Source organism: Zeugodacus cucurbitae, chromosome 5 (genome assembly GCF_028554725.1).
Source record: "Zeugodacus cucurbitae isolate PBARC_wt_2022May chromosome 5, idZeuCucr1.2, whole genome shotgun sequence".
Classification (NCBI taxonomy): Eukaryota; Metazoa; Arthropoda; class Insecta; order Diptera; family Tephritidae; genus Zeugodacus; species Zeugodacus cucurbitae.
The window spans coordinates 50,192,878-50,215,958 of NC_071670.1; the positions used below are offsets into that span (position 1 = coordinate 50,192,878).

The 23,081-nt window shown below is 34.4% G+C and overlaps 2 protein-coding genes across 2 annotated transcripts in view; one reads left to right on the forward strand and one right to left on the reverse strand.

The window, feature by feature from the left end:
* LOC105217288 (glutamate receptor ionotropic, NMDA 2B) overlaps window positions 1–23,081 on the reverse strand; it is a 162,403-nt gene that overhangs the window by 136,980 nt on the left and 2,342 nt on the right. The gene's annotated exons all lie outside the window — the stretch shown is intronic.
* On the forward strand, window positions 12,277–14,301 carry LOC128922309 (tigger transposable element-derived protein 6-like). Its single transcript, XM_054232316.1, has 2 exons — window positions 12,277–13,639; window positions 13,693–14,301. Exons 1-2 carry the CDS (start codon window positions 12,560–12,562, stop codon window positions 14,083–14,085), a joined length of 1,473 nt encoding a protein of 490 aa, XP_054088291.1. The 5' UTR covers window positions 12,277–12,559; the 3' UTR covers window positions 14,086–14,301.

The window sequence follows — 23,081 nt, forward strand, 5'->3', positions numbered from 1 at the left end:
TTGCTAACGTTTTCAAATGGTTTTACTCATACAAGCTCGTATGCTTTCATTGCACACCACGTGCTTTTTCAGCGCCGCACACAATACTGCTATTGTCATACAAGCAGACACTTATAAGAGGTGTGTTCAAAAAATAACGGGAATTTTTAAATTTCTTATTGAAGAATGATATGCTTCTGAAGTACGATCAATTTTTTAGTTGTAGTATTTGCTTAATTTGTTTGAAGCAGCCACTAAGGTTAGACGTGTTGTTATGAGCTTCGCGATTTTCGTTCGTTAAAAGCTCACACTTCGTGGCTTGCTCGTGAATTCTTGTTCAAAAGCAATACTGTAACCATTCCCCAGCCTACATATTCGCCAGACATGACTCCATGTGACTTCTTCATATTTCCAAAAATAAAGAGAAATAAAGAAGCTTTTGACTCTCCCAAAAATCGAGTTTGAGAAGTGTTACGACGATTGGATGAAACGCTGGTATAAGTCCATAATAACGAATGGGTACTATTTTGAAGACGACAACCTTATCTATACTACTATTATAAAGAGGAAAGATTTGTATGTATGTTTGTAATGAATAAACTCAAAAACTACTGTTAAAAAATTCTTACACCATTGGAAAGCTTCATTCATCCCGAGAAACATAGGCTATATTTAATGCTAGAATCTCAACTGAAAATAGTTTCCAGGCGAGGGTATTAAAAAGAATCAGTGATGGTGAATCTTAATCTGAAACTAAAAATCGTCCTGCAAGTCATTCTCTTCGCATTGAATCGCATGCCAGAGAGTCGAGTTAAGAGCGCTCGCAGCTTTTTTCATGTCTTGTCTTGTCTTGTTCTGTCTTGTCTTGTCTTGTCTTGTGTTGCCTTGTCATGTCATTTCATGTCTTGTCATGGCATGTCATGTCATGTCATGTCATGTCTTGTCTTGTCTTGTCTTGTCCTGTCTTGTCATGTCTTGTCATGTCTTGTCATGTCTTGTCTTGTCTTGTGTTGTCTTGTCTTGTCTTGTTTTGCCTTGTCTTGTCTTGTCTTGTCAAGTCATGTCGTTTCAGGTCTTGTCATGTCAGGTCATGTCATGTCATGTCATGTCATGTCATGTCTTGTTTTGTCTTGTCTTGTCTTGACTTGTCTTGTCTTGCCTTGTCTTGTCTTGTCTTGTGTTGTCTTGTCTTGTCTTGTCTTGTCTTGTCTTGTCTTGTTTTGTCTTGTCTTGTCTTGTCTTGTCTTGTCTTGTCTTGTCTTGTCTTGTCTTGTCTTGTCTTGTCTTGTCTTGTCTTGTCTTGTCTTGTCAAGTCATGTCATTTCAGGTCTTGTCATGTCAGGTTATGTCATGTCTTGTCTTGTTTTGTCTTGACTTGTCATGTCATGTCTTGTCTTGTCTTGTCTTTTCAAGTTATGTCATTTAATGTCAAAATTTCAAAATCTCCCAAGTACGCGCTTGAGAGTTGAGTACGGAGCGTGTGCAGCGGCTTGAAGAACAAAATATTAGAAATATACAAGCTCGCACTAGGGCGTCGAACTCTGAGCGTTCCCAACGCCTTCATAATCAGACGGAAAGATATCGGACATATATATATTATTATTATTATATACATATGTATATAGGTATGTAAAAACTTATAACTTTTGAAATTTTTGTTTAAGCTCGTGCGAAGCAGGAGTGGTCTGCTAGTTGTAGAAAAAATAATAAATATCTTTCAAAAAACAAAAAAATCCCGTTATTTTTTGAACACATCTCATATACATATAGCTTGCATATTGACCTTTTAGCGCATTTCTGCTGCTACTCAGCGTGAAGGTTACTGCAACCAAGCAGGCTGGGCTGTTTGGATTTCTAGCATTTGTGGGATTTTTAAGTGCTATTCGAAGGATACTCGTTAGCTATGGAACTGCTTGCCGTGGCTTGATTAGAGATATGAGTATACATATATGAAAGTACATATACAAACATATAAGCAAGTCCATTGATTTGGTTGAGAACTCCAATTGCTTTTCCGATTGCCTGCCATATACAATTGAAATTGAATTCTAAATTGAAATTGTTTTAGTATATATGCTATTGTCAGCACTTTCACTCTCTCTCTCTCTGCCGGTTGCGAAGAAAACCGTCATCTTCCATATTTCGCTTTCGTTGCTGCTCGTAATTGCCGTTGCTGCTTTGTAACGGTTAGCTGTAACCCCTTCACAAGAAGATACAGGAAATGCACAAACACACACGCGTGCAATTCGTACTCAAGCAACCGTTATTCGTACTTGCAACAAATGAGCTTTTGTAAGTATTTGTCCTTCATTTGCTACAACAAATATGTATGTGATCCACTCGTTACAAATTCACAAAAATTTTCCATCTCATATTTTTCTTCATAGCGTTTGTATTTTTTTGTTGTTTTTTTCATACAAAGGTTTTTCGTTAGGCTCTGTAACACCACTTTATTTGCTTTTCGTTTTCACTTCACTAAACATTTTGTTGCTGTTCGAACGCGTTGTTACATTCATTCACTTAGTGTTTTGTTATTATTGCGTTACTTAGTAGGCAGCATGTATCCACTTAGTTTTTTACGGTTGCTTCGGTGCTTTCGGTGCGCGCCACTAAACTAAAAAGGTCACATAGTTAATGAGAAAGTGTCAATACGACGAGTGTGGTAATAGCGACAAATTTTATGTGTTCGGTAGTGTGTGACAGCTGTCAACATTGATGGAGATAAGCAATGTGTCGCTTTTTTTCTGTCGGTTGTTTACGAGTCTCCCGTTTTTGTGTTTTGCGAAATTCGACTGAATGTACGCGCTGACGATAAAGCTATGGATAATAGCGGTCCAGTGTGCGCTGTGACAAAGGTTGAACGAGGAAAAAATTGTACGAAAATAGACAGCACTTTAAGCTGCTACCATAACATAAAAATGGTATATGTATATCAACACATTACAAAAAAACAAAAAACAACAACAACAAAAAAGCATTAATTAATTAGTGAATATTGCGTAAATGAAACTAAACAACCAAAAGCAATTTCGCATAATTAATTCATTATTTTCTCCTGTTTCGTAAGCGGCAAATGAGTAACGAAGAAGTGCCAGAGAAGAAGTAATCAGTGAAGGTAGTTGTTTAGGCGACCTACAAATATTTTTTTTTTACCATATAGTATATAACAATACTTGAACTAACGAGTGTTAGAGATATAGTCCAAAATTTCAAAAGAGTGCATTTGAAACAATATATCAGATTATAATACTACTAACTGGAGTATGCCACTGAAATTGGTATATAAAGATGATAATGAACCCATCAAGAGAAAGTAAGTTCGCAATGAAAACGACTAGAACAAAAAAAAAAAACAAGTAAGGGAAGGCTAAGTTCAGCTGTAACCGAATATTTTATACTTTCGCAAGTTATTTATTTATAGTTATTAACCACTAGAATAATTAGAATCACTAGTTATATAGGGGCTGGGATAATTCCTACACCTTTTTTACTCATCCACCTACATCATAACCAAGATTATATAATATTTTCACATAACGCTGCTAAATTATCTCACATTTTAACCGATATATACGGTATAAGTCCACTGTAAGTTGGAAAATCCATGCATTAGGTGTAGTGGGGCTACAGGAAGAATTTATCTGATTTTGCCCAATTTTGGCACAGAGGCACCAGTAGAAAAACAGATTTTCTTTCAATTTCATTTTAATATCTGAGAGATTTATCTACCTTTTTCGTAACCGGTAATGTTCCGTATCTGGGGCCTTGAAAAGTTATAGTTCGATTTCAATGATTTTAAGATGGATGATATTCCACTTGAAACGCAATATTTGCCGACTTATCGATTACTAAGTGAACGAATCAGGTGGGCTTTAAATTGTAGTATAAGGAAAGTCGGCGTGGTTGTGAATCGATTTCTCCCATTTTTAAACTAAGCCAAGGGGCGATTTCGTCCACCTACAACACCAACCTTCTTATTAAGATATCTAAATTTTAACTCAAATTACAGCTTGCACGGACGGACGGACAGACAGACGTCCGGATTTGAACTTTACTCGTCATCCTATCTGATATATATATACTAGTGATGAGCGATATTTCACTACCGGTGATTTTTTCACTGTGATTGAAAAATCACATATAGCAACTGTGATCAATTAATTAATTGTGATTACTAAAGCAGGTAAATTTTGGATATTGTTAAAATTAATATAAATGTAAATGTAAAAAATTAAAAAAAAAATGTGAAGTATAAACACTCATAAATTCGTTTTTTTATTTGTTGTGATCGCAATAGCAATATAAAATCACTGTAATTTAAAAATAGCAATCACTGAAATCACAGTGATTCAAAAATATCAATATCGCTCATCACTAATATATACCTAACTCGTTTAGTTTTAGGACTTACAATTTGTTGCGAGAGTATAAAAATGTGAGCTAACCTGTCAGCTCCCTGAAAACATATAGTTGATTATATTTGCACCGCATGTTGCCTTAAATCCATTATTTCGAAAAAGAAGATATCAGAATACAGAGGGAAAGAGTTAAGAAGAGAAAGAAAATAATTAAAACATCTCGTGTACTCTTTGTAGGCAGATCTAATTCCATATATACCATGCATATATGCCCCTACTGACCCAAACAGTCGCGTTTTGTTCATGTAGTGGTCTAATGGTCTTCATCTCTCTCAGACAAGTGTAATAGGTCAAACCGTTCATACAAATTTGCTTTATATTTTGAAAAATATCACTATTTCTATTTCCCAGAAGCATGTTTAACCAACTCAATCAGCTAATTAATATTAAAGTTAATCTCTTTTGTGATATGATGTGACCCATTTCCCACTTTTTCGTCATAAGCGACCCAAGAAACGGGACTCCTATATTTTCCAATTAATAAATGAAATAGCATGTCCCAAAATTGCACAATAAAAATATTAATTGAATAAAATATCATAATCAAATAAGCTGTTGAATTTCTTTGAAGGTCCAATAATTTCTCCTTTTTTGTGTAAATATTGTCTGAGCCATCGTTAATTTAATTAACTTCTTATACGAATAAAAATGGGTGGGTACATATATAGTACTATGGTATATGTATGTAGTATATTAATCTTAACCACAAAAAAGGTCATGATTTAATTGAGGCCAAAGGGTATTAGGTAATAATATAATTTAATTACTAACAACCAAGACTGTTTTTGTACGCCTGCGAACTAAGCAAACAACAATTTATTTATGTGCCTACTCTAGGATTTTCATCTTCGTGCGAGCTACGTACTAATGCTCATATTTGTTTGTGTGAGATTGGTACAAGTATTAGTTGTGTGTGTGTAGAGTATTCGAATATACCTCTATTATTTCAGATTTGAGGTTTTCACATTCAAAACATTTTAACAAAATGAAGCAACTTCAAATATGTAGGTGGGTAAGTTCTTTTGTACCTTTCATAAATAAATAAAGTGTGGGATTTTTCATTTTGCTTTCGCAAAAGTTTCATAGGTTTCTGAAGAAAATATAAAGAACTTCATAAAAGAAAAATGAAAATAATATTTTAACAAGGAAACCATGAATATAATAACAAAAGGACTCCACCTGCAGGCAGCATCCACAACAGCAAATCTTTAACCACATCTTCGACAATTAATTCAAGATCTTTATAAATTTTTAAGTTTGAAAACTAACAAGGGCCACTGAAGAAGTAGACAATTCAAAAAATGTCACGTTTCGGTTGCTAAAAATTTACTGGACAGGCCAATGGTTGACTTCAATTGTTGCTACCAATTAGCAAGAAAGGAATGAAAATCAGCGACGAGTTGGAAAAAAGACATATGAATATATCAGTAATTATTTTAACTCAGTACAATTTGACAATTAAATATCCAATCATTGATATGAAATCAAGCAAGAGACCTTACTTAAGACTTGGCTTAGCGTCTCATATCAAACAGATCATAGTGACTTCACTGACACGGGACGAAAAGTGTGATTGCCGCCATTCATAAATCCATATTCAGAAGTTGGAGAATGATTAAAATGCATATATAATAGGTGAAGAGGAACCTTAGATGTTATTCATTGAATCGGTAGAATGCAGAGTATGCGCGGATAACACTGGAACAATACTTTAACGAATGAGAAGTCTTCAACCAATTGAGAAGGCATATTTTCCACGACCCTCAATGTTAAATTAAAAAAAATTGAGCATCTAGGGTTAAAAACTCAGAAATATCATCAAACGATATTAAATGTTGCTTAATATTGTATCAATTGGGAACACAGCAATAACCTTATATGGGGTCCCGTTGCCAACCAATCAAAAGGGTATCTAATGTAGAATTACTTTGGAATGAGATGATATCGTGATGGAAATCGACGGTATAGTTTTCATTGCTTGCATTTTTATAGACAAGGTAGAAGAGAAGTAAGGGTCTAATTTCAAAGACTTCAAGAAAGAAATGGGACAACTAGGTGATATCAATATGAGAGAGATATGGAAGGGATTAGCGATACCGAGAAGATTCTGAGTATCTACTATACCACGTTCGAAGTAAAATTACATCTACCAAAACGTTGTAATATGCAAATAAGTTCAGGTTTCTACCACTATAAATGCCAAATTTTAATAGAACTGAAATCTTTTGTTTATGTCATATTTTCAAAATGTATACTTTTAAGAATATCCTCCAAAAATTTCAACGCGATTGGAGTTATAGAACAAAAGTTATAGATCTTTATAGCGCGCTACGTGGCTAAGGCAAACGTGTCGCAGTTGAAACTTTGAGCTCGATTATCTCGATTATATTTTTTGAAAACTGCCTTAACGGTGAGCATGATTTTTCGAAAGACATTTTATGGATTGTTCTGAAATCTTCAGGTGTTGTTTATATTAACAATAACAAGTTCGTGGACGAAGGAAATTAAATTTGAAAAAAAAAATTAATATTTTTTTGTTGGAAAACTAAATTTTGAGAATACCAAAAAACGACATTTTTGAAAAAGTGTACGCAATTTTCGGTTATAATTTTGTTGAACAAAATCCTTCGTTTAAGAACGAAAGAATACTACAAACTCACAGTTTTTTGTTCGTTCATGTATTTCTGATAAGCTGTTCTTAATTTACCGTGCTCACTGCAAGCGTGTGTAAAAACGAGGCATTACCGAACATGGACCATGGACGTCACAATTCACCGAATTTTCTAATAAATTTTTTTCTACAAACATGTCAAAATATGTACTACCTGACATTATGAAATTCGTTTGGAAATATATAATGTAAAATATTAAAAAAATTGCAAAAAATCGTAATTTTTCACATGCCGAAAGTATATAAGCCCACCTTAAACGTCACAGTAGTAGTGACCATCTGTCTACTTTTAAACTCCCTGCTGGGAAGCGCTAAATAATACCAGCAAGTACAGATATGTTCAAATTATCACTGACGTCTTCTATGGTATCGTAAGTATGACGTCATTGGTGCAACGAATAAAAAAGTAGAAAACTAAAAAATTTCTATTTAATGTAGAATTTTACATTGAAATTGCGCAAAATTATTTGAAATCAAAATTTGAATAATTCAAATACTAAAACGAGGTAAGAACGACAGTCAGCCACGCTTATACCATGACTTAATGCATTATTAACTAAGCAACCACAGTTGATAAACTATTTAACGCAAATATTTTGTCAAAAATTAGTATCAATTGTGCTCAGCAAATTGTGACAGGCAAACAAAGTTTACGAAACTTTTCGAATAAAATTTTATAATTTGTTACGCATTTCCGACAGTTATATACGGACATATATACAGACATATGCAAGCACACACATAAATATGTATCTTCATTTACGCGACATATTTATGGTTTTGTGACAACTTTTACGCTGACGTGGTTGGGAGCACTATATTTTGTGAATATATGGATGGGCATATCTATATATATAAACATACATACATATATGTACGTGTCTAAAGTATTTATGTAGCGACCAACTGCGTGTGTGACAGCGCGTATAAGTGAGTACACAAAGATAGCAACAAAAAACGGAAGCGACCACTGCATTAGAGTACAAAAACCAAGCAAAATGTGGGAGAGTAAGGAAAGAAAAAAACAAAAAAAAAATATATATATGTATCTATATGTATGTTCGAAACTACAAATAATGAAACAACATAAAAATGCCAACAAACCAAGCGTGGAATTTTGACTAATGCCGCAGCATACACAGGAATACATATGCATGAACAAGCATACCAAAAACAGGAGTCAACAAGCCAACACACAGAAATTTCGGCTTGTCATGTGGTTGTTGTTGTTGTTGTGTGTGTGGTTTGCTCGTCCGTATGTATGTGTGTTCTGTATTTTTGGGACTTGCACACACTCAACTCGCTATAGTCTATAGTTTTCGCTTATGTTGAACTTGTTCTCTGACCTTTCCACATACCCCTCTGCCCGTAAACCGCAAACTCCACACTATCATGGGTACCTGCACGACACGAGTCATCACCAATGTATCAGGTTGCTCGGCTGGTACTATTATGTATGGCTTATGTGTTGTTGCGCGTTTACTTTTGCGTTGAATTCGGTTTCCGTTCTATCCTTTTTATGTCACTTTGTGGCGATAAATTTTATCTTGTAAAAGGCAAATAGGCGAATGCGCGCAGGCAATCAGTGGGAGCAGCGAACGAGCGGTGGGCGACTGATGGCTTGCGATGGAGATGAAGTTATGGCGCATTTTGGCTGACATTTTCATCTTGTTTGTATGCTTCTTAATGCTGATGACAGTGTGTGGTTGTTTTGCCATGCATGTCTATATGTATATGAGAGTCTGTCTGGCTGTATGTTATCAGTTTTTGGCTTGGGTTGCGTATACGCCATGTCATGTGTTGGATTGCGTATATGTCGTGTCGTATTCCCTTGCGTGCTCATTTGTTAGTTTATGTTTACTTCATAAATGCCGCATCGAACGTATTTATACACAGGATAAACACATATATATATATATATATATATATACATTTAAGTACAGTTATTAGTAAATATATATATATATATATATATATATATGTATGAGTATGTCTGTGCATTTGTGCGGAAATGATTCCACGCTTTATTAAACTTTTGATTGAAAATGTAGTTGGCGCTCGGCCTTATGACACCCACACATGCAGCACCAGCAAATTTTCGCTAACGCATTGCCCTTCTTCCTTCACCTCACCCCTCACGCCACGCCACTTCACGACGCTTGATGTGCTCCAACTTAACCTGTAATGCGCTTATCACATGCTCATATGCCTGATTTTACTGCCACATGCGTTCACATTTGAGCTTATATACGAACATAAATATTGGTGTGCGTTCGTTTGGTCCATTCGTTCACCAACTCGCAATTTGTTGCCACACAGCAACACCGTTTTTTGTTTGTTGCTGTTGTTGTTTTTTTTTTTGTTTTTTGACCCTTCAACTTAATGGCCATGCGGTGTTTAGGCAACACACACAACAACAATAACAACAACAAAAATATACAACCACATATATCGTGCCACTAACTCATATGAAACAGTGCATTGCTCAGCTGTGCTGTTGTTGTTGTTGCTTTTGTTAATGTAATTTTGTTTTCTGCCATTATTGTCATCTCTGCTGCCGTTGCATGTAATGTTGATTGCAATGCCATGCCATAGAGTACTCATAGTTATGTTGAGCGTTAAGCCTGTGCTCCCCGATCTTTTCACTTGGAAATGCCAATTACCCAGCCGAGCTGAAAGCGAGCGCACAACAACAACAACAGTTGGTCATGCATGCTACACGAACATGTCATTGCTGTTGCTGCTGCTGTTGTTGTTGTTGTTACTATGTATTTTCGTGGTGTCCTTCGCTTGGCAAGCACTATGCGACAGCTACCAGGTGGAGGAAATTTAAAATTGCTGCTTGCCTAAGCAGCATCAAGAGCACAGCTGATGCAGTTTACCTTTTCGTAAAATCTTCTAAGCAGCTCAGGTGTATCAAAAAAAAACAAAAAAGCAAAACTCAAAATGGTGAAATGGGGAAATGAAACAACGCACACTCACACACACAAAAAGGTAATCAGATTTCGAAACTCTCCGAGTGACCTTAAATGAAAGCTGAATTTTTGTGTAGAAAGGCTTGCTTGGTGTTTTGAATTATGGTAAACATGTTTCCGGTCAAAAATTACACACACTTTTCTGTAAAGCTTATTAAAATAGGCTGCAAAGCTTTCGTATTTGCGTTATTGTCTAGGAAATAATGGTAAATCAAATGTCAAATGTATTGCCATAGCGTTCGACAGGCAATTAGAAGGTGGGTTTTTGTTGTCTAAATGAAGATTGAATGAAATGATTCTGGTTTAAGGAAAGGGTTTTGTATTGAGCGACTGATTAGTGCTCGAACGGATATAAATATGTCCCTTTATTAGTAAGGCTAATCTATCTTCAGACCTTAGCCATTGAAAAGTTTAAAATTACATACATTCTTCAAATTCCGACCATTGAAGATATGTAATATAAGTTAATGGCTCTGGTCTTGGCGACAAAGGATCCACTTGGATAGTCAAAAAAACGCTGGTCCTTGATGATGCCAAAAACATCTAAGTCATATATATATATATATATATAAAGCTCATTGAGCCTGTCACAGATTTGCCAAGGTAAAGCAAGTCTTGTCAAGATGGTTCGCTGAAGGTATGCTTATAGAAATATTTCAACATGAGTCGAGTTAAAGTTTAAAATTAGAGGAGAAACATTCTAGATAATTGCATTAGATAAGGAAAAGCCCTATAAAACAGGTATATATATTCTCGCTTGAGGTCAGCAGTTCATGATAGGAGAACTGTGTGAGTACCGATGCTACAAGTGATACAAAAGGGCTGATAGTTTAAATAACGCCGGTGCAAACCTTTTCTTGAACACCGTATTTTATCTGTTCATAATCGTGAAAGTATGATGAACTACCAAAAAAAGCAATAAACTTCTGATGGACCAAGCAAGTAAAAATCATGCTTCTATTTAACTACAATATCAAATATAACAGATTACAACTCGTAGATGAAAGCTATCATAAGGACTATTTTAAGAATTTGAAAAGTCATGATATACCCAACTGACAACGCTGAAATAGCGCGAGATCTAAGCTCGCTATGTTAGCTATAAGGACGTCATATTAGCGAGAACTATGAACCTCTGAACTGAGTACCAAAAAATTTGTTTTTTTCAAGGCTTTTGCAGAAATTTGTATTCAATGCGCTCAATTTTTTATAATCTCGCATGCCGTAAAGAGAGTATAGTATTTTTGTTCACTTAAAGATGTTTTGTAAGTCCTAAAACTAAACGAGTTAGTCATTGGGTGTTATATATACCAAAGCGTGACGAGTAGAGTTGATATCTGTCTATCCAATGTCCGTCCGTGCAAGCTGTAACTTGAGTAAAAATTGAGATATCTTATTGAGAGAGTTGGACCACTGCCACCCTCACAAAATGGCGAAAACCAAAAACATATAAAGTGCTATAACTAAGTCATAAATAAAGTTATGTAATCAAAATCACACTAATGGGGCGCATATTCGGATTTTTTTTTTTATAGGAAAGTGGGCTTGACCAAGATTTTTGTATATATCTCATAAACTACTAAAGCTATACGAGGGCTGCTATATATATTTCTGGCCTAGGCAACACTAAGTGTTGCCAGGTGCAATCTGACATTTCCATTGGAAAGTTTGACATTTTTTAGCATAACATCACTCAGAACGTTTTGTCATTTAATCGTGTATTGTTTTATTTACAGGTAATTAAAAAATTCATTTCGGTCAAAAAATGGAATTAACTCGTGAACATTTTCGTGCGATCATTTTTCACAACTTTCGACGTGGATTATAGCGACAAGAGTGCATCGATGAACTAAAATCTTTGTATGGCTATGAAGCACCATCCTATAGCACTGTGAAAAACTCGTACAACGAATTCAATCGTGGCCGACGCTCGCTCAAAGGCGAATTCCGTGATGGTCGTCCAAAAAAAGCCGTTGTGTCAGAAAACATCGATGCCGTACGTGAACTGATAATGCAAGACCGTCATGTAACTTACCTTCCGATAGAGGCATGCCTATGCATTTCTCCCACCAGCATACATTCGATATTGCATGAACACCTGGCCGTAAAAAAGGTTTGTTCTCGTAGAATCCCGCACAATTTGACAATCGCTCAAAAAAAGGCTCAAAAAAAGTGCTTCGAAAATAGGTTTGAGCGCATGCAGAAGTGTATAAATCTTGATGGAGAATACAGTAGATATCGGTTATATGACGAACCGCTTGTATGCAAATTTTGGTTATATGCAAAATTTTCATATTTCAACGCATTATAGAACGTTTTATTATATGAATTTGGTTGTTTGAATGCAAATCGTTTATAAGCAAATATCGCATTTATGCAAAAAAATTTCAGCAAAATTGAATCGTTACGTACAAATTTTAATCTGTTTTAAGCAAATTTTCCAACACTGAAACACTAAATTTATTCTATCGATTTATCGATTGTCAAACATATGATTTTGTGTTACACTTGTTACAATGTCGCGTCGTGTTGTGTTAACAGCGAAACAAAAAATTGCGGTTTTAAACGATTTAAAGACTTCCAAAGACCGAAAAACCATTGCTGCTAAATATAAAGTTAGCTTAAGCACTATATCGCGCATTCAAATCCAAGAGAACAAAATCCGCGCCATAACAAATCCCAATAGGAAACGGGATAGGAAAGGCGCACACGTGAATTTGGACAGAACCTTGTTGTCCTGGTTTAACCAAATCCGGTCCCAAAATGGAATTGTTACCGGACCTGTCTTGCTTTCTAAAGCACAGGAATTTGCGTTAAAATTAAACGAAAGTTATGTGCCAGACCGTAGTTGGTTGCAGCGTTGGTGCGGGCGAAATGCCCTTAACTTCTCCAAGATTTACGGAGAAGCTGGCGAAAATAACGCAACAAGTGCAGAAGTTTTCACTACTAACCGTTTGCCTCATATTATTGAAAAATTTTCGCCGGATTGTATATTTAATGCCGATGAAACCGGGCTGTACTACAAGGCGTTGCCAAATGGAAGTTACAAAGGCAAGTATGAGAATCCAAAGGGATTCAAAACTCAAAAGCAACGCCTCACATTTCTGTTTCTATGCAATGCAACCGGCACGTATAAACGTGCATATTGCATTGGAAAGTCGGCTAAACCACGGTCTTTTAAAGGAAAACAGCTACCGCTGCCATATTATAATAATAGAAGTGCTTGGATGACGAGTGTTATTTGGAAAAAGATTCTAATAGATCTCAATCAAAATCTTGAAAAAGATAACAAGCAGATATGTTTGATTGTTGATAATGCTCCTTGCCACAATACAGATGAGAAATTCTCAAACATTACGATTGAATTTTTGCCACCAAATACAACTGCCCTTATACAGCCACTTGATCAAGGTATCATCCACTCCTTTAAAATGGAATATCGACAAATACTAATAAAAAAACAAATTTGTGCGTTGGAGAAGGGCTTATCTATAGTTGAATTCCTGAAATCGCTCACTATTTTGGATGGTATCAATTATGCAAATCGCGCTTGGAACCTTGTTAAGCAGCAAACAATTAGTAATTGTTTCAAAAAGGTAAATTTCGTGTTAAAGATGGTACAAATTTAAAATAAAATTGTTCATTTCAGGCAGGCATTGACAACATTCAATTCATTACAGATGAGATTGCAGCCACAGAAGGCGAAAACTATGAATGGTGCACACTCGATAATGAATACATTCAATGCGATAATGAACTTGTCTGCTTTGGAACCATGTCGGACGAGGATATTGTTGCGGACGTATTGGCCGTCAATCAAAATTCTACTGAAGATGAGGAAGTGTTCGCGCAATCTGAGGCTTGTATTAAACACCCCTCAACGAAAAATGCCTTGCTAAGCTTAGATTCGCTGCGTGACTATTTTTGTCATAACAATATAGATCCCTTAGAGGCTTTTGAAGATATTGAAAATTTAATCCTAGAGAGTTCTGAAAAACAGAAATGCCAGAAGAAAATAACAGATTTTTTAAGTAAATCTTAACAATTTTCAAATTAAATGAATTGACTGAAGTGAAATATAATTTTTATTAAAACTGAATAAGTTTATATATTCTATTTCTTGTGTGCTATTTTTTGTTTACATCGAATTGATTGTGTATATGCATATATTTTGCATATAAGCGAATACCGCTTGTTTGCAATTACCGCCTGTATGCAAATTTTTTTTTGCATTATAACAATTGCATATAACCGATATCTACTGTATTTTGAAAAACAATAAAACCATTTTCGTTGATAAATATTTCTATTTTCGTTATTAGGCCAGAAATATATATAGCAGCCCTCGTATCATCTAAACTTTCTGGAGTCATTTCTTTTATGTGTGCCAATACGTAGAATAAAAATTTATGAAATCGGATTATAACTACACCTTTCATTCAAAGGTTGAGTTGAAAACTACAAAACGTGCTTTAATTCGGTAAGAAAAAAATCAGAGCTTGTGGCTAAATTTTTTATCGAAAATCTAAGTAAAACTCTCAGATATTTTTAAGAAATTCGAAGAAGATGTGTAACTTATATTATTGTGCGCCTTTGCCAAAAATGGCGAAATCAGGACAATACTTCGCCTAGACCAAATATACCTCATATACAGATTTTCACACTTTCGGTGGATTTTATATAAAAATAGTAGACATCTATGCATGAATTAGTCCAGCCTCCCTATACTATGTATAATGATTTTCGTTATTCTAGTTGACTTTATGCTGAATACATGGGACGAATTGTGTGTTATCCTAATAACATTAAATGAATTAAATGCCGAGGGTATAAAATGTTCGGTTAAACCCGAAGATTGCCGTTTCTTACTTGATTTTACTTAGAATCATTACAGAGCACGAAATGAAGTACGTCTATGTTTAGCAGAATGTTTGAATTCATTCAGTCATTCTGACAGTTTCTTGAAAGTGACTATAAAATACTTGGAAAGCGATAAAATCATTCATTTTGTAAAAGAGAACGGAAAACTGAAGCAAAGATGTTGAGCCAATTCCTGGAGATTTTCTGTTCATGTGGAACAAAGTTTTATGCTAAAGAAATACCTTTATGTGACGAACTTTTTCTGTAACATTTTGTCATTATTAAAGCTACATTTTGACACTCACTTTATGGTTGAATTCTTAAGCCCTTATATCTATCGAATTTCACTTTCTTTGACATAATATAAAGGTAAAGTTTGATATTGGAAGATCATCTGCATAATTTTAAATTTATTTGTTTAATTAATTAATCATCAGGACAAAGCAACAAATTGACTGATTAACGAGTTAATTATCGAAATGCCTCCTGCTGTTTGTTCAAAATACATTCATATGTGTCAACTACCGTTGTCATTCTATTTATTTAGTTATATTCCTATTTCCCTATAGAAAAATGTTCAGAAAAAGTCATAAGGTAAATAGCAAAATCTCTTCGTACGATTCATCAGAAAAAATCAAAAGCCGAATGATGCGTGAAAGACTATACGCAAATTCGCAGAAATGTTTGCAGTTACTGTGAAAATAAATCTTAGTTTGTCTGTGTGTTAATATAAAAAAAATCAATTTATTTCCAGATTTCAAAGCTGAAGCACTAAACATGATAACACAACCCTCATGCTGTACTTTCGGCTTCTACTTTTGTTGGCTTGCACTACACTAAATTGCAGAGAATACGGGTATATAGCACTTCCAGAGAGAAAGTAGACAGCTAACACTGCTTTGAGATTACAAGTGAAATTGTAAGATTTCCTATTTGCTGTCTAAAACTTCAGCTCAACGGCTTTCAATAACAATCTCTCTTTATGTATTTGTGCGTGTGTGTGTGTATTCAAATAATAAATATCATGTCAAATACATTTGCCTGATTTTATGCAAAATGAGTTTACATCAAATTCATAGACTTTTATCAAAATTAATATTTCCAAGTTTAATTTATTTAGCCTTTCGTACGCTGCTGCTTGCATTGTTTTTGTTGTTGTTGCTTGGTTTTGGCATTTTCTTATTTATATTATTTGTTTTTATTATTATACAACTGCTGCCGACTGCCGACTGTCGACTGCCACTGACATTGTTGTTTATGCTCGTTACGGTTATTGTGTCAGTCGTATTTCGGTTAATGTTGGCCAACAACAACAACAGCAACATATACATACAAACGCAGAAACATACATTGCGACTGAGTAAGGATTCACACCCAAGCAATAGCACCCACACACGCCCACTGCCTAGCCACTGCCTGACTGAAATTACTTTTCTACACTCTCTGGCATCAGCAAGCAGCATAAAAGCTATACAAAATGCTCCACAACTGACTCGACTCAACGAGTGATTTTATTACTCCTTAGTATGGGTGTATGTGTGTGTGTTGGTGTGTTGTTATGGCTCTTACTGGCAATGTCCTGCTTTGGACTGCTGGCGGCTGGCTGCCGGACCACTTGGCCGAGTTTTGTTGCGACTTTAGTTTGGTTGTAATTTTATTACGTTTTCGGGTTTGTTTGTTTCATTCGTTATGCTCACGCATAGCAGCAGCCACAGATGGCAACGCAAACACGCAACAAACTCACATACATACATACATACAAACATATATATTCATGTACTGTTAAGTATGTTTTTTTGGTGAAATCACAAATTTTTGTTGCCTGCAATTTCTGCCACATTTATTGCTGGCTAGCTTATTTGTTATTATGTTTCTATAGCTTCCACCATCCCCACCTGCTCCGCCTCCTCCCTCACTCCGGCTCCTACTCTAAGGCCACAAGTGCCTGCTTTCTTGTTTTTTTTGTTTTTGCTTTTGTTTTCGGTGTCGTAATTATTTGCTGCCTGTGGCTGGCAGGCAGGCAGCGAACGGTTAAATTAGAGTTTATGTTATTGAAAATGCGTGAAAATCGCCATTTAAATAGCTGTGCCTTGGCTCGCTCTCTCACTCTCGGGTTAACTATAAATTTCATTGTTTCTTGCGTTTGTGTCGGTTGGTTGTGTTGGCGGTTACTACGCATTTTGTCGCTATAAATTGTATTTTCTGGTCATCGCGTTTAATTTGTTTTTGAGTGCAAATGTCTTTTGGGCCACTCTAGTAAATCCAATCGAGTCGTTTTCATGCTTTTTTATGCCGCCATAAAAGTGCAATTGTCAATTGAATTGAAACCTATCACAGAGTTGGGGGTATATGGAGAGAATGTGCGTTGAATAGTATAGCTATGTATATAAGTGTATACATTTTCGGATAGTGTAATCATCATTACTACTTTAACACAAAAATAATTGTTTGCAGACATTTATTGAATGGATTTTTATTACAAAATAATATTTTCAGCAGTTTTTTTACCGAATTTTATCCCTGCCGTAAAAATGTTAAGTATTATATTTCCAGGGAAATTGCTCAAAAAGGTAATAAAGAAGCCAAAATATATAAATCAGTTGTTTCTAGCGAGTTATATTATGTATTCATTCACATTAAACAATAATATTAAACGTAAGCCGTATGATAACCTCGTATGAGGGAGTTTAGAATATTTGTACTCTTGGCATTTAGCACTTCTCAATATGTATACACTTCAATAAAATTTCGGAAATGACAAATCGAACAAACAAATACCATAAGTCTAATGCACTGGTATAAAAAATACAAACAGGATGGCAAGTACTTCTACCACTTCATTTATAGGTCTACATACTGACTTCTAATGATTGCGGATAACATTGTTTTTGTTTTCGTAACGAAATATGTTTGACATAAAAGCAGAGCTTAAACTTAATGAGCAAAGAAGTAGTGAATATATCTTCAAATTCTACAATGGTCAGTGGCAGAATACTTTATCAGATCTTATAACAAACATATAGAAAGCGATAGTCAAGCAAGCAGATGGTCTGTATGTGAGAATCGAATATAAAGGATCAGCATCAACAATAGTTAAATGACATTACTGGATTGTGTGCAAATTCGTGAATTAGGATTTGTTTTCCCAATACAAAACGGATACTTGTTCTATTTCCACGCCCAAAAAAGTAACAGATAGACCGACCGGTGACTCAAAATTTACTTTAAAAATTGCTAGATACTATTCTTAGAGTAAATATGTCTTAAACGAAAAGTAAGTCAAATTATTTCTTATTTCCCATCGAAGGAAACTCACAGAGTGGAAATTTGATAAAATATTTTCAAAAGATAACGTCACATATTTTAAGAATAATAATAATAAAATTTCGAAGATGAAAAAAAGCACACCAGCATCTATTTTCAGATAAAAATTATATTCTTTAGAATATTGAGCGTGATTTATGACAAATTTGTCAAAAATGATTCAGACTCTCAAAAGTATATAAGCAATGTAAAAAATAATTTATTACAGAAACATGTTTACGATAGAGGACATTTTGGAACATATGAGAATAAGTTACCAACAAACAACCTAAAACCAACTAGTGTCCGACCGACACCCAATTTTTGGCCGAAGCCGATGCCGATAACAAAAAAAAAATACAAATAACATCACAAAATAAATAAAAAAATCGATTCATATGTAAATATGAAGGTGTGTATTAATTTAATTAATATTCAAAAAGTCAAACTTATTTTAAAAATCTGTATAATACAGTGGAACTTCCATAACTCGAACTTCTATAACTCGAAGATCTCCATAACTCGAACTCTTGAATTGGCAATAGAAGTCAAATTTCATACAAAATTCATGCCATAAATCGAACTTTTCGACATACAAAATTTAAAATTTTACTATCAAGGAACAATTTTAAAGGAGTCCCTATATTTGTATGGATATTAATATGATATTATGAATCAAAAAATATGATATTACACTTAAAGATTTCATTAATCATGTAACAAAGACATGGGATACAGACGTCAAGAGCCAAACAATAGCAAATTGCAACCAACAAAATTACAAAATAGATATTTTAACGTATGAAAATAAAACTTTATGTAAAGTACTTAAATGAAAATGTATTTAAATCTATATTTTCCAGTTTTTTTGAAAAATTATGTGTTCTAATGAAAATTCTATAACTCGAAGTCTCTTTAATTCGAAGTTTTTCTGTGGATTATGGTGATTCGAGTTAGAGAAGTTCCACTATATATAGATATCTAACATAAAGATATAAAAAATAAGTTACTCGTCTTTTCTCAAAACAAGTTCATAGGTCTACAATATAGTTTTTCCTTTAAGAACAGAAAGAATATTTTTTTTGTGAGGATCTTTTGCAAGCATCTCATAGTCCAGATCAGCACCAAATGATTATTACCTGTTCCCCTGCCCATAGCGAATGATGTTGATTATGAAAATTTGTCTCAAGAGAAACTTTTAAAAATAGAATCTCAAGGTTTTTTGCCAATAGCAACAAGGGTTTCTATAAGAGTGACATTATGTAATTATCTTCAAAATCTCAACAATGTAATAATAAATTTAAAACAAAAAGTATGAAGTTCTTTTTACTAGACTTAATATTATCATCGTGAGGAATGTTTAATTCAGGCAAATATGAATCAAATTGTGTTTTATAAGGTGGACAGAAGTCGGAATATTTTATGGTTTCAAGAAATCAAGAATGTACAAGAAAAATTAATTAAGTGTATTTCAAAAGAAGTATAAAGAATCGGATAAGAATCGCCAGATATGGCCAATGACGATGCTGAATTTTGTGGCCGATACTGACCGATGCCGATGCCAAGGCCGATTAATCGGTCGGACTCTAAAGCTAACTGAACAAATTCCAAACAGAATTTGGCAATGCGAGAAAGGAGTAGAATATGCTGTTGTTGTGAGATAAGGGAAGTTAATTGATCTATGGGTGTCACTGATGTAAACTAATGAGGATAAATTAGCATTATAAAAGCTTCGGACTTACTAGTGTTTGAAATTAATAGAAAAATTCTATGAAATATTAAATATGGAAATTAGGAACACCACAGCATCACTCAACTTCGTTGAAACATGTCACAATCACCATACACCAGTTTACGTGAGTTCAGAAACTATATGAAGTAGCTCTGGGAGGAAATTTAAGATGTCAAATTGGGTTTTCCTACAACAGTATAAATTTGAAAAAATTGCTTAAACATCGAACAATATTTGAAATTCTCCTATTACTAAAAATTGTGATAGAACTGCATTTTCTAAGAATGTCGAACAAATTAATATGAGAATTGCCACAGGTATGCAACAAATTAAACGAAAATGGGTTTCAAAATATAGTTTTAATGGAAGATGGATGTAAAATTGGATCTTCTTTAGTTTCAAATCATAATCTTCAATAGCGGGCATCATTGGAATGTTAGACATCAATATTAGTTAAGAGTGTTCAAATAGTTTGTGAGAGAGATAGTTATCACCAGCCCATTGAGACGGATGGACATAGCGATAATTTGATGAAATATAATATCGATTTGTTTTGAGGTTTAAAAAAAAAACAGTTAGGTGAAAAAAACTTGTGTACTCTTGTGTGGCAAGATTTTACAAAAGAATAATTCTGATGCGATGCTAAGTAACTATCGAATACATCGCTGATATGTACTTAATTTTAGAATTCATTACAACTTTTACTTATATAATTTAATAATAAATGTCAATACCAACAAATTCTCAGCGCTTTAAAAAGTTAAGAAAAAATAACCTACGAAGTAGTTAGAGAAATGCAAAGTAATTAATACTTAAGAGCGACTTAAGTACGAAAAAGTTTCATAGAAATTGTCAAGACTATTAATAACAATTGATATTTTACTAAGGAGAAGTTTATAAAACTTTCACACACCCACACTTAAACGATTCGTCAGTCAAGGAGACGAGACGCATGTCAAAACAATGCAAAACTTTAATTTATTTATATACTACATTAAGAATATTAAACAGAGAAAATAGAAGAAAATTTTGATGGTAACTGACAAACATTAAAATTTAATGGCAACTCATTATCAGTTTGAGTTGAACTGCTGAAATGCGAGTGTAGATGAGAACAAGCATGTGTGCATGTGTGTGTGATGCCTCAGTGTGCCACCGCCCTATTATCCTTGGTGTCGTCAGTAGCTATTTTCTATTTTCTACTTGCAAGCGCGTACACAAACACACACACACAAACCAACATACCGAACGTATGTATGCAGAGGAATTGGAAAGAAATAGCCTTGCAGCCAAACTACTGAGACTGTCTGCTTGCTACTATGCGCTTGCTGGGGGAATTGCTTAGCGAAGACGCGAGCGCGCTTGGAGCCAAGTGGTAGGGGCGGCAAAGAAAAGCGAAAACAAAAAAATGGAAAATAGAAAAAAGCAAAATAAGATGACACCAAAAAATGCTGGCGAGCTAGTCCAAAAGATAAGCGATGATTTAGCTAAATTGCAGATTGCTTGTGTTGCAAGTGTTTAGGTGACGATGCTGTCGCACAGATCAAAGACAGTGTTGGCGCTTATGGAGCCAATCGCTGATGATTTGGCAGTTATCTGAGTGAAAGTGGAGAGTTGTTCAAAATAATAAATACGTGGTCACTGTTTAATATTTATCATTTAAATTTCAGTTGTTGTGTTTGTCATTGTTTTTATTAGATTTTTTTTACGAAAATAGGTTAAGTAAACAACAGCGTGAATTTTTGGCGTTAGAGAAACTGGTAAATATAATTTTCGCTGTCACAGAAACATATTTTTTTCCGATTAATATTTTTTACAAAAAGCTGTTTTGAGATTGGTTGTAGATCAAAGCTGAAGAGAATTAAAGAAAATTATGAAAATTTTTCGGCTGATATGTATTCTTGTTAACTGCAATCTTTAAGTAAAAGTTCTGGTCTCTTATGGCTCTCACAGGCCCGAGTCATCTTTATCAGCAACATGATACCTTAAGGGCCTATACCAGTGTGACATTTTCAAAATATCGATTTTTTTTATTTTTTGCTGATTTGATAGTTTATACTTTCAAAAATATCCTATGAAAGCGGTAAGATCTTGAATAGTTTTTGAATGGCAGCGTTCTAAAGAGCGACCGCTCGCAGGTATATGTAAGCCGCTATATTTGAAACTTTAAACCGGAATCATGTCAGCAGTTAGGGAACATTTTTTTTGACACCTCCGAAGACAGTATATAACTCACGTTATTTTTCAATATTTTTGTAAAAGAAAATTTTGAAATGTAGCTGAAAATATACCTTATTATGTGCAAAAAACTTCCAAACAATGGATAGAGTACTTTCTTCAAAAAAAATTCAAGAATACCGCATAATTTTTCATGGATTACGCTGGTATAACTCCTTAAGCTTTTTTTTTAATATACGACAACAAAAGCGGTCGGATCTTGAGAATAAGGTAATATCGTATTGAGTAAGATTTGTATAACTTGAAATACAGTAAATCGTACTTTCCTACGTCCTTCGGAAATATTTTACAAATATTGAAAAATATTGTAAGATCCGCTCTATGTTTTTTAATTATTGATGGCCTAATCAGTCTAAAAGCTCATGATACGCATGACTCATCTGGAGCCATACGTTTCTTCTACGGATATTCCGTTTTAGAAGACTGAAAGGTTACATTTGGCTCTCATAATAGACACAATGACATCTTTGGACAAAAACGAACTACAAATTGTTTCCGGTGAATGGAGGAAAGTAGGTCAAATTATAGTTGTTAATATTATATCAGAATCCTTTAATGGTTTAAAAGACTGAAAGGTTCGACTTGGCTCTAATGATCATCACAATGACCTTTTTTTGGACAAAAACCAACTACAAATGTTTTTAGAGAATGGAATAGGTCAAATTATATCCAACATACTTTACTGGTTTAGAATTTTTAATATATTTCAGAAATTTTCATTATTCTCCACTCAAATAGACTGTTGAAAGTTGACAAATGCTTACAAAAAGATTTTATAATAAAATATGCATAGTTCAACTTGGTGTAGTGATAGGGGATGCCTACTAGAACAGGATAACACCTGTCACTAAAATATAAGTTGGAGCCCAATCTTCCATTGTCAACAAAATTATTTTTAGTTATCA

What these genes read in the sequence shown, in the direction of transcription:
- LOC128922309 (XM_054232316.1), top strand. Translation starts at nt 12,560, where the DNA reads ATGTCGCGTCGTGTTGTGTTAACAGCGAAACAAAAAATTGCGGTTTTA. An exon ending in TTAGTAATTGTTTCAAAAAG is followed by an intron (nt 13,640 to 13,692) that starts GTAAATTTCGTG and finishes TGTTCATTTCAG; the next exon opens with GCAGGCATTGACAACATTCA.